Source organism: Vicugna pacos, chromosome 9, assembly GCF_048564905.1.
Source record: "Vicugna pacos chromosome 9, VicPac4, whole genome shotgun sequence".
In the NCBI taxonomy this organism is placed as follows: Eukaryota; Metazoa; Chordata; class Mammalia; order Artiodactyla; family Camelidae; genus Vicugna; species Vicugna pacos.
Window position 1 is genome coordinate 57,802,247 of NC_132995.1, and position 13,847 is coordinate 57,816,093.

Consider the following 13,847-nt stretch of genomic DNA (forward strand, 5'->3'; position numbering starts at 1 on the left):
CAATCCTGGAGAAAGGGGATTGAATCAACAGTGGGGTAAGACTCTTCCAGGCAGCATACCTTACAGTAATTTCTTTTTCTTGCCTAAAATTCCGGAGGCCTACACCCTTTTGAGACTGCAGCAGTTTCCTAAGAGCATGGAGCATTTGCATTGGAAGGGAGTCGCTGGACCATTCCACTTACTGCAGTTTCTGCCCTGAACAGTTTTGTGCAATAGCAATTAGATTCAGAAATAGAAACAGTGATGATGCTCAAAATGCAGTTGCTGAGCTAAGTATCTTTGAAGCAAAAAAGCCTATATACCTAAGGACTGAACATTTCCTCATTTATGCAACAAATATTTTGAGCACCAATTTTGAGCTATGTGCTTAGGATACAAAGATGAATAAGACATAAAAATATTTCTACCTTCTGAGAGGCCAGCCAGTGGGGAAAACAGGCAAACAGCTCCCATATTGCAGGTGTTACAGGGGCAGGGGAACGGGGGTCCACCTCTATCTGCGGGAGTCAGGATTTGAAGCACCGCCAGGCATTCTCTGATGGAGGTAAGAAGAGGGAGAGAGAGATTCATGCGGATAAGAGAGTGTGGAACAGTTGAAGTGCTCAAGCTCACTATGGGTGGAGCTCAGGCTACCTGAGACAAAGAGGCAGGAGGTGAGTCCAGAAAGAAGACATTGAGGCTGGTGGTCCAGACTAAGCAGCAGGGTGCTGATTTTGGAAGGGAAGCTGGAAAGTGGTATGATCAAATTCCAACTGTAGGAAGATCATCATGAGATGACCTAGATGAAGATGAGGCTATGAGCAAGGACAGGAGTAAGCAGTGACTGGGATTTGCAGGAGAGCAATGACTGGGGACCAAAACAAAGCCTTAAGGTTGTTCCAAAGGTAGGCACCATGGGCATACGGGGGAGGGAGAAAAGAGGGGGAGCTCCGGGATGACTTCCTGGTTTCTTTGAGTGGATGGAGGTACCAGTCATTGGCTTGTACCTGGGTGCTAAGGGGAAAATGTGCTGGAGAAGACAATGATTACATTTTTGATAGGCTGCTTTTGCTTTTTAAATGAGGCAGTCAAACTGAGGTACCCCTCAGGTGATGTGTATAGCAATCCAAGTCTCAGAGAGAGGTGTGGTCTGGAGATTGCGGGTCCCAGGGACCGCAGCAGGTGGAGATGAAAGCTTGCCTAGGGAGAGTACAAACATGGACAGAGGAGCAAACTAAGGGTGCTGCACCAGAGAACGCCAAGGGCAGAGGAAAGTGAGCTCCACAAGGAGAGCAAGCAAAGAGGAGACAGGCTTATCAGAAAACAAAGGAAGGGTGACTTCAGAAGAAAGGGGAAGTGTTTGAAGGTGTTGAATGATGCAAAGGTCAAGGAATGTAAGGAGTGAAAAGGAGTCATCAGATCTGGCACCTGGGTCCCTACTGCTGACCAGGTGGAAGATGATTCTGTAGGAGATGCTGGGAGAAGCCAGAGGCAGTAGGTAAAGAAGTGAATGAAATGCAGGAAGTGGTGATAGTAGGAAGACTATTCCAGAAACTCAGCTAGGAAGGGAAGGAGAGAGCTTGGAGGATTCCCCAAGGAGGAAAGTTCAGTAGAGGAAACTAGAATATAATGATTTGCATAGGAAAAAGGCTTTAAAGGAGATTTAAGAGAGACAAAATTGATGGAGCAAGCATGTAGAAGATGCTCAGAGCTGAGCTCAGCTGTCATGTGCTCCGTTTTCCTTCCCTGTTCCATCACTTCTCTGCAACCCTGTGACATCCACTTGGACCACTCATCCAACATCTTCAGACACTGCTTTACAGCATGTTTATTTGAATGTATATCTTATCTTCTGTAATTAATTTTGTGTCTCTTTCAGGTCAGGAACTCTGTCTTAAACATTTTTGTTGTAATCCATGGAGCTTTTTTTTAAAAAATAGAACTGAGTTTCACAGTATTTTTTCAGTTGAGGTGTAACTTACACTGAAGAACACAAAGAGTGTAGCTTTATGAATTTTTGTGTATGTATGTATGTATGTATATGTCCATGAAGCCAACGACTCCAACCTACAGCATACTTTCAGCACACTTGAAGGCTCTCTCGTGGCCCCACCCAGACAGTATCCCTCACAGAAGTAACCATCCTCTGACCTCTATTGCTATAGAGTTTTGCCTGTTCTTTGTCTTCTTATAAATAGGATCACATGATGTATGTTCTTTGGTATCTAATTTCTTTCTCTCAGTAATGTGTCTTTTATTGTGTGCAAGGGTTAGCGAGTTCTTTTTTATTGCTATGAAGTATTCCACTATGGAAATACATATCACAGTTTTTCTATCTGTTGATAGATACTAATGTCTTTTGCAATCTGGGGCTATTAGAAATAGTGCTGCCACAAACATTCTTGGCTACATGCATTGGGGTCATAGCACTCATTCTGTTGGGTGTATGTCCAAGAATGGTATCGCAGGGTAACAGGCTGGACGTTTGTTCAGCTTCAGTAGATGCTGCCAAAGTGTTTGTGCCAATTTATATTCCCTTGCACTGTATGAATGCTCTGGCTCTACAGTATTTTTAAATAAAATGCAATTCAATAAGGAATGCTTAAAATATTGAAAAGAGCAACAGCTTTCAAGAACCCTCAACACTTCAGAAGTATCTGTCAATATGTTAATGATTACTGTGTAAATAACAGGTCATGCTTCTATCCACTAAGGCTTCCATCATAGAACCCTGTGTTGGCCTAGTTTGAATTGAGGTAAGTTCTTATATAGAAGTGAATTTCTTTATTTTTATAATGTATCATTGTCACTAATTTTAAAAAGCTTTCTCACCTCACATTCATGTTCATGAGACTTTATTTTAATGCTCAATTATGCATCTGAGTTTTCTGGAAACAGGCAGAACTGCCTTATCCTAACATGATTTATGTGTCTTGCTGTCTCAGGAGTCAGCATGAATTCGATGATTTATTCATTTGTTCACTCCGTAAATATACACTGAGCAGCTACTCCGTGCCGGGCACCATACTGGGCGCTGGGAGGTAGGGAAAGGGGGATATAAAGAATTCAGATTCCCCAAAAAACTAAAAATAGAGTTACCATATGATCCAGCAATCTCCCTCCTGGGCATATAGCCAGAGAAAACACTAATTTGAAAATATGCATGCACCTCAATGTTCACAGCAGCACTATTTACAATAGCCAAGGGGGAAGGGTATAGCTCAGTGGTAGAGCACATGCTTAATATGCACAAGGTCCTGGGTTCAATCCCCAGTACCTCCATTAAAATAAATAAATATAAATAAATAACCTAATTATCTCCTCCCTAAAAAAATTAAAATACAATAGCCAAGGCATGGAAGCAGCCTAAATATCCATCAGCAGATGACTGGATAAAGATGTGAGATATGTGTGTGAGTGTGTGTATACGCGCGTGTGTGCACGCGCCTGAGTGTGTGGTAGAATACTACTCAGCCATAAAAAAGAGTCAAACAATGCCATTTGCAGCAATATGGGATGGGCCTAGAGATGACCATTCTAAGTGAAGTAAGTCATACCGAGAAAGACAAATATCATATGCCACTTATATATGGAATCTAAAAAGTGATACAAATTAGCTTATTTACAAGATAGAAACACTCACAGACATAGAAAACAAACGTATGATTACAAAAGGGGAGGGAAAAGGATAATTTAGGGGTTTGGGATTAGCAGATACAAACTACTATATATAAAATAAACAACAAGGTTCTGCTGTATAGCACAGGGAAGTATATTCAATATCTTGTAATAACTTATAATGAAAAAGACTGTGTATATTTATGTGTGTGTGTGTGTGTGTGTGTGTGTGTATGAATCACTATGCTGTACAGCAGAAAGTAATACAACATCATAAAACAACTATATTTCAATTTAAAAAAAATCGGGAGGAAAAAAAGAATCCTCAGAATCCTCAGTTATGTGGATTCTGCCCTCAAAGAACTTGGTCTAGAAAAAGACATGGATATAAAGAACTAAAATGCAGTGTAGAAAGTTAGCAGGTCTCAAATTTCATTGAAAGTTTTTCTACTAGGGCAAAGCTGGTACCAACTTAGGTGGAACTTTAGCAACAGAAACTGTCATGTAATAGGTCAGTTGTCATCTGTCTGAGTGGAGACAAGCAGGTCCTCTGAAGGCAAATCTTTTTTCTCAAGTCACTTGAGTATTCCCTCAATGTAAGCTTCATAGGCACCCATTATCTAGAGGGGAAAGAAGTGACAGGAACTTTTCTGTGTTTGACAAAGCCTGATCTTTTCAATACCCCTAGGAAGAAATTAGACCAAATTGCTTAAAGTCAAAGAACCTCTTAGAACCTAGAAGTCCTAGATCCTGACATGTTTATCATCTTTCCAATTATTGATATGGTTTGAAATGGTGTTAGCTGTCAGCAAAGGGTCCAAGAACCCCCAAGAGAAAGTCATTAAGCTCAATGCTAGGCCTAGATGGTTGACACAGGAGTGCTGATTCTGGCCCAGTGAGCAACGAAGGACAGAAGCCTCACTCTTTGGACCACCCCCCCCCATGCCAGCACAAAGGACCTACTCTGGGAACAGCAGCTGAGTATGTGAGTGTGGCCCTGGAATCCAAACAGAGAACATCTTTAGCTGAAAATAACCTGGAAGACAGTGGGATGTGAATATTTAAAAGCTGAATTCCTATTCATACTCCAGGCTTCATACCAATTATAGGCTTAGCAGATATTGTTGGGTATTCTAGCAGTTTTCATCCCATATTCCCTCCAGATTCCTTCTATTTCTTGTGCACATGGGCTTCTGAGACCTTTCTACACGAAAATTTTCAGGGAAAAGGGACTGCTTTGTATATTCTGCCCCTAAGTCCTTCACGGGCTACTTCAGCTCTTAGGAGCAGGTCACAGTGGAGTACTTCTGTAGGGGTGAACCAAGCTCAGCAAGCAAAGAGTAGAGAAGAGCACATGTTGAGAATATGGGCCAAGCTTAATTCGACATTCTATCCATGGTTTACAGAGACAATAGAGTGACTCTGGGCAGCTCCAGCATGTCTACCTCTTAACTGGTGGTATTCCAATCTGGGCCACTGCCCTCTGTGGTTGGTGTACAGTGTCATTCTGGGATCTTTTTTCTCCAGCCTCCTGGAAATAACTTTGACTTCTCTCCTGTGTTGAAATTTCTGTTCCTATTATACCTTTCCCTTCCTTGGGAAGGTTGCATGGGAAATACGTTTTTTTGAGACACTGTATGTCAGATGTCTTTCTTCTATCTTGGTACATTTTGGATAATTTGGCTGGGTATAGAACTCTAAGTTGGAGAGCATTTCCTTTCAGAATTTTAAATACATTGCCTCATTTTCTTTTTGTTTCCAGGGATGCTACTGAGGAGTCCAAAGTTATTTCTAATTTCTTATTCTTTTTATGTGACTTTCTTCTTTCTCTCAAATTGCATAGACTCTATTTCCACCAATTTTTTGAAAATGTCCAATGAGGAGCCTAACTGTGGATCTATTGTTTTCCAAAGTGTTGACTATTTCATGTAGCCTTTGAAACTGGAAACTTTTGTCTTTTTCTAATCTCGGGGAAATTTGAGGGAGTCATTTCATTTGTGATTGTCTCCTTTCCACTTTCTATTTTTTCTTGTTCTCTCTCTGGAACTCCTATTATTTATAAATTGGACTTCTTGGACTAGTATTCTAATTTTGCTTTCTTTTCTCTCCATTTTTTAAAAATATCTTTGAAATTTTGCTCTACTTTCTGAGAGACTAACTATTGAGGTTTTAATTTCTCCTATTTTCAATTTCTAAGAATTTCATTTTAGCCTCTAAACCTTCCTTTTCTGTTTCACCCTGGTCTTTTTTTCTTGGATGTAGTATCTTCTCTTGTCTCTGTAAAGAAATAGTTTACACAGAGTTGAATTCTCCTCTCCTTGCATGTTCTCAGTACCTCCACACACTACTTTTGTTTTTGTTTGTGTGTTGTTCACCTTGGTGTTTATTGTCCACGTTATCAGCTCTCAGATAGTCAGTAGTATTTGGATATCCAATCATGATTGAGAGAGTGGACTATTCATCTATAATGGGGAGCTTTTAAGTTGATTGAAAACTCTGGGCAAGTGAGTGGAGCTTTAGACTTTGTCCTGCAATGTAGGATTGTTGGAGAACCCCCTATGTCAGTATTCCTAGTCTGTCTCTCATAGGTTACACAGATTCCCTAAATAATCTAAGTGTTTAAAAGAGTGCCTGACATGTGACAAGTATTCAATACTTGTTATTATTGTGTTAGTGATTGTTATTGTTGTTGTAGAAAATATGTACACAGGGAAGCAAATATATACACAATTCAGCTAATCAAAAGCCAATACCCTTGCTTGGATCTTTGTGGAAATTCACAAAGGTGCAATCATTTGCAGAGATTTGGACACAAACTTTCAATGGTGGCTCTGATGCTTCATGATTGAGTGGATGATAGAGAATGTGACCAGAAGGAAGATGCTTAGGGTTGACCTAGGAGAAGGTGGGGAGGTAGCTGATTTCAAAGGAGGAAGTGACTGGAAGGGATGCCAAGCGCTCACGATGGCTTCCAGAGAATGCTAATGGTTTACTCATTAAGTTGATATCTAAACACTTACGACCTTTGCAGTCCTAATGGAATGGGTTTTGGCACACTTGAGGGGAAGATTTGTTAATTAGCTCCATGACTCCTGCAGCAGCCGTCTATTTGATGGGTGATAGCACTGGAGGACCAGCTCTGCCAAGAGAGAGAAGGAATATTCCATTAATCTGGCTTTGGGTTATTAAGCCACTCTCTCTTCCTGTCACAAACAGATTGTGAATAACACTGTGTTCTCTGCCATCCTCCTTCTCTGCCTCCTTTCCCTTTCCACAGCCTGGGGAGGACAGTGAGTCTAGCAAAGCCCCACTGTTCTCCACCCTGATGGGTGCTAGCTTGTCTGGCCCTTGGTAGCAGAAAGGGCCCTCTTTTCCTTCTTCCCATACCTGTTGGTCGCCAGCCACCTGGGAGTCCCCTCCAGAAATCTGACCTGCAGCTTCTGCAGTGCTGGACTGCTGGCCAGAGTGGTGGATTCCTCCTGGGAGCTGGTGTAGCCTTTGGCAGGGGATCAGCTACGCAAATCATTGATTTCAACTGCTCAGCATCTTGTCTCAGCTCTTCTTGTGCGTCTGCCTCTCTCAATTCAATTCTAATAACTTTATTGGCACAAAGAGATGGAAAAAGCACTGCCAAAGTCAATAATCAAGTTTCTGCAACTGAGATAATTCGATTTTCTTTTTCTTTTTCTTTTTTTCTTTTTTGGCGGTTGTTTCATGGAGATAAAAACTATGTGGCCTCATATTGGGTTTTATCTTTGGATTATTCTCTGGCAGGAGAGTTCATATGAAAAGGTCTGAGTCAGATCATTTCCCCCAGTTATATAGCTTCATTATTTTCTACTTCTTGGTGTATTCTTGTTTGTTTCCATGTCTTTTTCCATGCAATTATTTTAATGACCAGAAAATCAGGTAAGCAAATTATTTACTGATCACCTACGATGTCCCAGGCAGTGTGATGGGGTATGAAAAACATACACTATTTTTCACCTGGAGTAGGGAAAAGCTGGGGCAGGCTATAAAGTGATGAAACACGGTTACCCATCCATCCAAGGCAACTAATCATGTAATTCCTATCAGTTAAGAGGAGAGATAATTGCGTGGTTAAGTGTGTGGGTTCTCAGCTTTGCTTCTCTTTATGTGACTTTGGGCAAGCCTTCTTGTGCCTCAGTTTCCTCACCTACAAAAAGGGAATGATAACAGCAGTGCCTACATCTTAGGGTTGTTGTGAGAACTATGTAAGACTGAACATAAAGCACTTAGAAAAATCTCTAGCACTCAGCAAGTACTTAATAAGTGTTAGCTATTATTACTGTTGTGACTTACACAGACCCTAATGGTTTTCTTGTCCAAGCTCCTCCTCTTTCCAGGGAGGATTTAAGAAGCCAGAGAGACCGACCTGCCTAACGTTACAGTTTGGGCTCTTTAACTGCAGACACAGATGCTAATTATCTTCACACCATGCTGCCCCATTAATCAATGGCATGAGTTTTGATCCTGGAAGCTCAAGCAAAATTTTGGCGAGGGATTCCTCTCCAGACCGCTACACAATGAACAACCCCTCAGAGAGCATGCTGGGACTTTCACTGTCTCCCACTCACTTGACTTCTTGGAGTGGAGTGACACAGTCAGGACCAGCATCCAGCTGAATGATGGGGTCAGGATGGTACAGTGGTTAACAGCCACAGTCTGGTGCCAGACTGACTTGATTCAAATCCTGGCTCTTTTCTTTAACATGCTGTGTGATCTTGGACCAATTATTCAACACCCCTAAGCCTCAAGTTACTCACGAGTAAACATGGGGAGTAATGACACTGCCCCTTATTGCATCATCTTGAGGATGAAATGAAGTAGCATGTAAAGAGCTCAGCCTGGTGACTGGTACAGACTAATGCTGACACATGGGAATGAATATGGGTTTTATACTCATTTTTGGTACTTTCTTTTACCCATGCTCACTTTACCCTCAAGACATCCCTCTAGGAGAGGAAGGAGAGATTCTTTTCTCCCCAGCACCTCTTCGTACAGGTTAACTGCGCATCACAGCTGGCAAGTGGCAGCAGGGGGACCTGACCACACAGAGGCTTTAGTGACCCTAAGGCCATGTTCTTTCTCCTATATTTACACCTCCAGGACTAAACAAACCTGAAATCGTCCTTGTTATCGAGAGGGGAGGGGGAAATAAAAAAGAAAAACTTGGAAAATGAATAGAGTCATGACAAGGGGGACGTTGTAGTGATGCTTTTGTTAGACAAATTAAATAAAAACACACACAAATGAAGCAGAGATGAAAGAAAGGAAGCTCCATGCAGCCCCAAAAGGACCAAACAATAACAATCAGCCTGCTGTCCACAGAGAAGGACAAACCTGTAGTTAGAAGCTCCCTTGGAAGTTAAGGCCAGGAGACTGGTGTAGGGAAATGAACACTTTCAGCTTATCCCAGATCGGGTGCAAAAAGAAAGACAGGGAGAGAGAAGGGAAGAGGGCTATGGGGCCAAGGGTCGGATCAGAGTCTGCAAAGACTGTGCAGTGTTCATGAAAATGGTTCTAAAGATGAACATGGTTTGCTAAGATCATAACCTTTTCATTCTTATAACCACAAGTCAGGGAGCCAGTGTGTTCCAGAGGACTGTTCATGAAGCCAGGATACAGTCGGATGAGAGGAGGGAAGGTGCCCATTTGCTGCAGATCTTCCTTCTCCCTTGCTTCCCGAGCCGCTGTAAATCTGAAGGAGGCTCTGCTGAGACCCGCTGAGGAGACAAGCCATTTTCATCTGAAGCAGCCTCCTGAAGTGATACCGAAGCCAGGAGTCAACCCACCTACCAGCTGCCCCGCTCCCTGTGCCTTGCACGGTCTGGCTGGTCCGCCTTCTCTGCAAAACCCCTCCCAGGCACCAGCCACTCTCTGGATGGGTGGGAAACCAGAAAGCTCTCTGGGCATCAGTTTCTCCAACTTCTGTTGTTGGTGCGTGTGGCAGGGGCCTGGGAGTTTACGGGATGAGAAGAAAGCTTGAATCAGGAGGCGCAGCTGGTTCACAGTCTTGTGGGGTTGGGGCATGATGGACATGGAGGAGACTGGGACCTGGACCTGCCTCCTTCCTCATCCCCTGCACCACAATTATAGAGTTCAATCTCAGAAGTACAGAATGCAGAGAAACTGGCCCTTCTCACAGTCCTTGAGCTTCCCAAGTATAGACAGTCACCCCACTAATTGAAGAAGCTGGACCTAAGAAGCAGGCAGCATGGGTCCTGCACCAACTGGAGGAATCAGGTCCCCAGGGACGGCTGTGCTATCAGCAACATCACTGGGGCTCTGGCATATCTGGGACTTGCTTTGCCTCTGATAGTAACTGATAGTAACTTTCTGCTGCTTTCTCATTGGTGATGTTCTTCATCACCCAGCAAAACCTCCTAATTTCCCAAGTCAGCTGTCTGCTTGCACTGGGAGAGGCAGGGAGGAAATCTGTGCCCTGACTGCATGCTCTGCAGAGACAGAGACAGGAGCCAGGTCTGTCCACCCCAGACCTCAGTGCCTCAGACGTCTGCCGCCCTCTGTAACTCTCTGTTGATCGGTCTCTGGGGAAAATCTGGTGGGTATTTTGCTCTTCAGTGGAGAAGGGGTGGCTGCCAAGGCAGCTGGGCATGGGAAGGAAAGAATGCTGTGAAAATCTGAGAAACAAGAGAGGAAGCTGGGCCTCTTACACTGGAAGGAAGTAAGGATGGGAAGGAGTAGAAGGGAAGAGTGAGAAGTGGGCACCATGGAGAGGGGATGGGAGATGGCATTCCTGCCTTGAAGGGTATGAGAGACTTCGAGTAGATTCACAGAGGGGACCAATTAAGGCCTGGGATGGTGCCAGTGGTGAGTGTGATGAGGGGTCCCAGGGCTAGGTGCTTGCCTGGGACAGGCAGCAGAAGGAGCATTTAGAATTCTGTTTCATTTGCTCTCCATTCCCAGTCTTCCAGCAACACTGGCATGTCCTGACTTCACCCACTGGGAGTAGCGCTTGTCCATGGGTTAGGGATGTTTCGGTTGGTGCCTTTCTTTTCAAACCAGCTGCTGAAGAAAAGGTGCAGGGCTCAACCCACGTATTTGAGAATGGCATTTGCTTGTGGAGAAGGAACCTTCTGCTCCTTGAAACTGCAAAACCTACTTTGAGGTGTGCCCTCATGGGGTGCACAGTTTTGTATTCAGTAAGTTCAACTAGGAAGCAAAAGCCATCACGCTGTTTGGATTTATTGGTAATTTCATTTTTAAGCCAACATTTGTAAAGTGCTGTGTAATTTTAAACAATCTGATACATGATCCACTCGGTTCTTGAAATAACTTTACTAGTTCTATTTTATTAGGTAAAATGGAGGTCTTAAAAAAGATTCAGACAAGGTCACACAGCTAACAAGTGTCCATCCAACTTCTTGATTTCACTGTTCTGTTTTGCTTATTTCCTCACATGTAATCTTTTTTTCCCATCACGATACCCATCAAGGACATTACAAGGCTATAGCTTAGAGCCCTTGGATAAATGTCAGGGTATCAAGGAATCTCCCAAAATTATTTGCAGATTTTGCAAAAGAGTGCACATTGGCTCTTTTTCTGGGGAGGAGGGGTCCATCCATAGTTTGAGCAGATTCATGAAAGTGTTCATGACACACAAAATATTAAATAGCACATCATAAAAAGAAAAGCTATATTGCTGAACACTTCTTTTCATCCAATACCTAACCCCCCCATACACTCCAGTGCAAGTATGACAGCCTCCAAACTAAGCCATTTTTAATTATTCCAAATATTTGGCACAGGGCTGCATAAAACATTCAGACTGATTGAATCTTCACTTTTATTGGAATGTTTTGGCTCTGTGTAAATGCAACCTATCTCTCTCTTGTTCTGATTGCTCCCCCCATGTCTTTTTCTTCCTATTTCCATCCACAATGAGGAGGGGAGATGGCAGACAGGCAGGAGATGATGATTCTAGTCCTCTTTAGAATGCTGTCCTTCAGCCTCTTTAACAGACACTCTTGGTTTCCCACCCAGAATCCCTGTTTGTTTGTTTCTCCTCAGTGTGGTCATGAACTTTCCTGAACTTGGCCGTATTCCCAGGCCTAGCACATCAATCTTGATAATCTCACCAATCATGGTAATTTTATTCTCCTTGCTAAGAATTGGCTTAAGAAGAAACATGTAACCCAATTCTGGTTAATGAGATTGGAGGGTAACTCTTCAGGGAAAGATTTTAGCTTTTTAAAGAACTACAAAGAGTATAGAGGTCTCTCTTCTACCTTTGAACATGGTTGCACACAGATATGATCCTTGGAGCTGTGGCAGCCATCTTGTGCCATGAGGAGAAATGACTGACAGAGTGAAGATGGATGAGCAGAAAGTACAGAAAGACCCCAGGTCTCTGATGAGATTGTTGAAATATTAAGTTAACCAACCAAGGAACTGCCTTCCTTCTAAACTCTGTGTTATGGGAGATAGCAAATGATCTCATTGGTTAAGCCATTTTGAATCAAGTTGACAGTGACTTGTTGGCAAAATCATCCTAATTAACATAAGTACCTTGCTATGGAACTACCTTCTATGGAATGCAAATGAGATCATTTGCTCTTTTTGAGAGAGACTCATAGAGAATACAGAGCCAGTGTAACTGGGTGAATAACCAAAATAGGAGAGTTTAGGTAAGATCTTATGAATTAACCTATATAACCCCGAATTCCAAATTTTAGGAGATTTTTGAAATAATTAAGGTGAGTTTTAGACTCTGACCAATGGACCCCTATAGTTATGTGGGGATGCTTTAGAAACCTACAGACAGTTGACTCAAATTCATTTAGAATTGTGTTCTACAATTTAAAAATTCTTCAATTACAAAAAAAAATGCAGGTAAATATTTCACACACCAAATGTTTTTATACGGGAGACAACCAAGATATTAAATTGTGCTTCCAGCTTTGCAAGCTTCTGTGCATACAGCTCCTGGCATAAATATTTTGTAAACGTTCATTGATTCAGAATGTGCAGCTCTGTACTGGTTCTTTCTATACTACTATTATTACCTAAACGCCGGCCTTCCTAAGTCTGCTTGCATAAAATCATACATGTGAGTGTCAAGTAGAGCACGCATGGGCCCTGTGAAATCAAGTGTCAGGTGAAATATACTTTTGCTCGGCCCCGTATGGTGGTGGTACAATAATAAGTTTTAAACAATCGGGCAAGTGTTGTGATGCAAAGACTGTGTCACATTATGTATAGTTTCAGCACCTACTGTACAGTCTGAAGGCTTTTCTCTTCCTTTTATAGACAACAAGCTCACCTTGGCAAGGTGAAGCTTCTAGGTTAATCCTAGATACCTGGTCAGGACAGACATTCGACCTAAAATATATATTCAGTGTTCCAAGCCAAATAAATTTGTCTATTTTAAAATGTTGAGTAAATAGCTGACAGAGACAGGCAATGGAGAACCTGGGACATCACTGACATTTTGTAATTGCTAGTAAGTTGTTATGATGTATCCAGCACCGTTCTAAGGCCCCACCTGTACTGACTGATGTAAACCACCCAACAACCTTATAACATCGGTACTATTTATGTCCCGCATTTATAGATGAAGAACCAAGACCACGGAACTGGGCCAGCAAGTGGTAGCTCAGCATTTGAACCGACAAAGTTTGCCTCCAGAATCTGGACTCTTACTGCATTGTATTTCCCTTTGAACAATGAAGATTTTCTGGACAGACTGGATGTTTCCCAGTTAAGGAAGGAGAGCAGGTCTTACCTGCTGTTATTGCTCCACTTTGAAGGGAGATTGTCCTCACAGCCTTCTTTCACACTTCTGGACCTGAAATTGCAGGGTGAAAAACTTACATATTTGCAACCACTTATTTGTATGAATTAAGATTCTCTCAATACTGTGCAACTAACACAAAATTTAAAAAGACATTGAATGAGCATCATTCACGGTTGCCAAGATATAGAAGCAACCTAAGTGTCCACTGACAGTTGAATGAGTAAAGGCAATGTGGTGTATGTATACAATGGAATAATACTCAGCCATTAAAAAAGAATAAAATTGTTTACAATTGGTTGTCTACATTTGCAATAACATGGATGAACTGGAAGGGTATTATGCTTAATGAAATAAGGCAGAGAAAGACGAATACTATATGATATCACTTACATGTGGAATCTAAAAAGTAAAATAAACTAGTGAGTATAACCAAAAAAATAAGCAGACTCACAGATAAAGAGAATGAACT

The 13,847-nt window shown here is 42.2% G+C and overlaps 1 protein-coding gene and 1 non-coding gene across 6 annotated transcripts in view; one reads left to right on the forward strand and one right to left on the reverse strand.

Annotated features, from left to right (window-relative positions):
* Window positions 1-3,187: 3,187 nt before the first annotated feature.
* On the forward strand, window positions 3,188-3,261 carry TRNAI-AAU (transfer RNA isoleucine (anticodon AAU)). The gene has a single exon. It is a non-coding gene; the product is annotated as a tRNA-Ile (tRNA).
* Window positions 3,262-3,549: 288 nt separating this feature from the next.
* MAB21L3 (mab-21 like 3) overlaps window positions 3,550-13,847 on the reverse strand; it is an 88,260-nt gene continuing 77,962 nt past the window's right edge. For 4 of the 5 annotated variants that reach the window (XR_012075879.1, XR_012075877.1, XR_012075876.1 and 1 more), the window contains 2 exons: window positions 13,367-13,429; window positions 3,550-6,736 (listed from right to left, as the gene is read on the reverse strand). Coding sequence is in view for 2 of the 5 variants with exons in the window: in XM_072967943.1 (XP_072824044.1) it covers window positions 13,403-13,429 (27 nt within the window). In the remaining 3 variants the exon portion in view is untranslated. Of the gene's footprint in view, window positions 7,195-13,366; window positions 13,430-13,847 lie in introns of all 5 variants that reach the window. The other variant, XM_072967944.1, reaches the window with a different exon arrangement.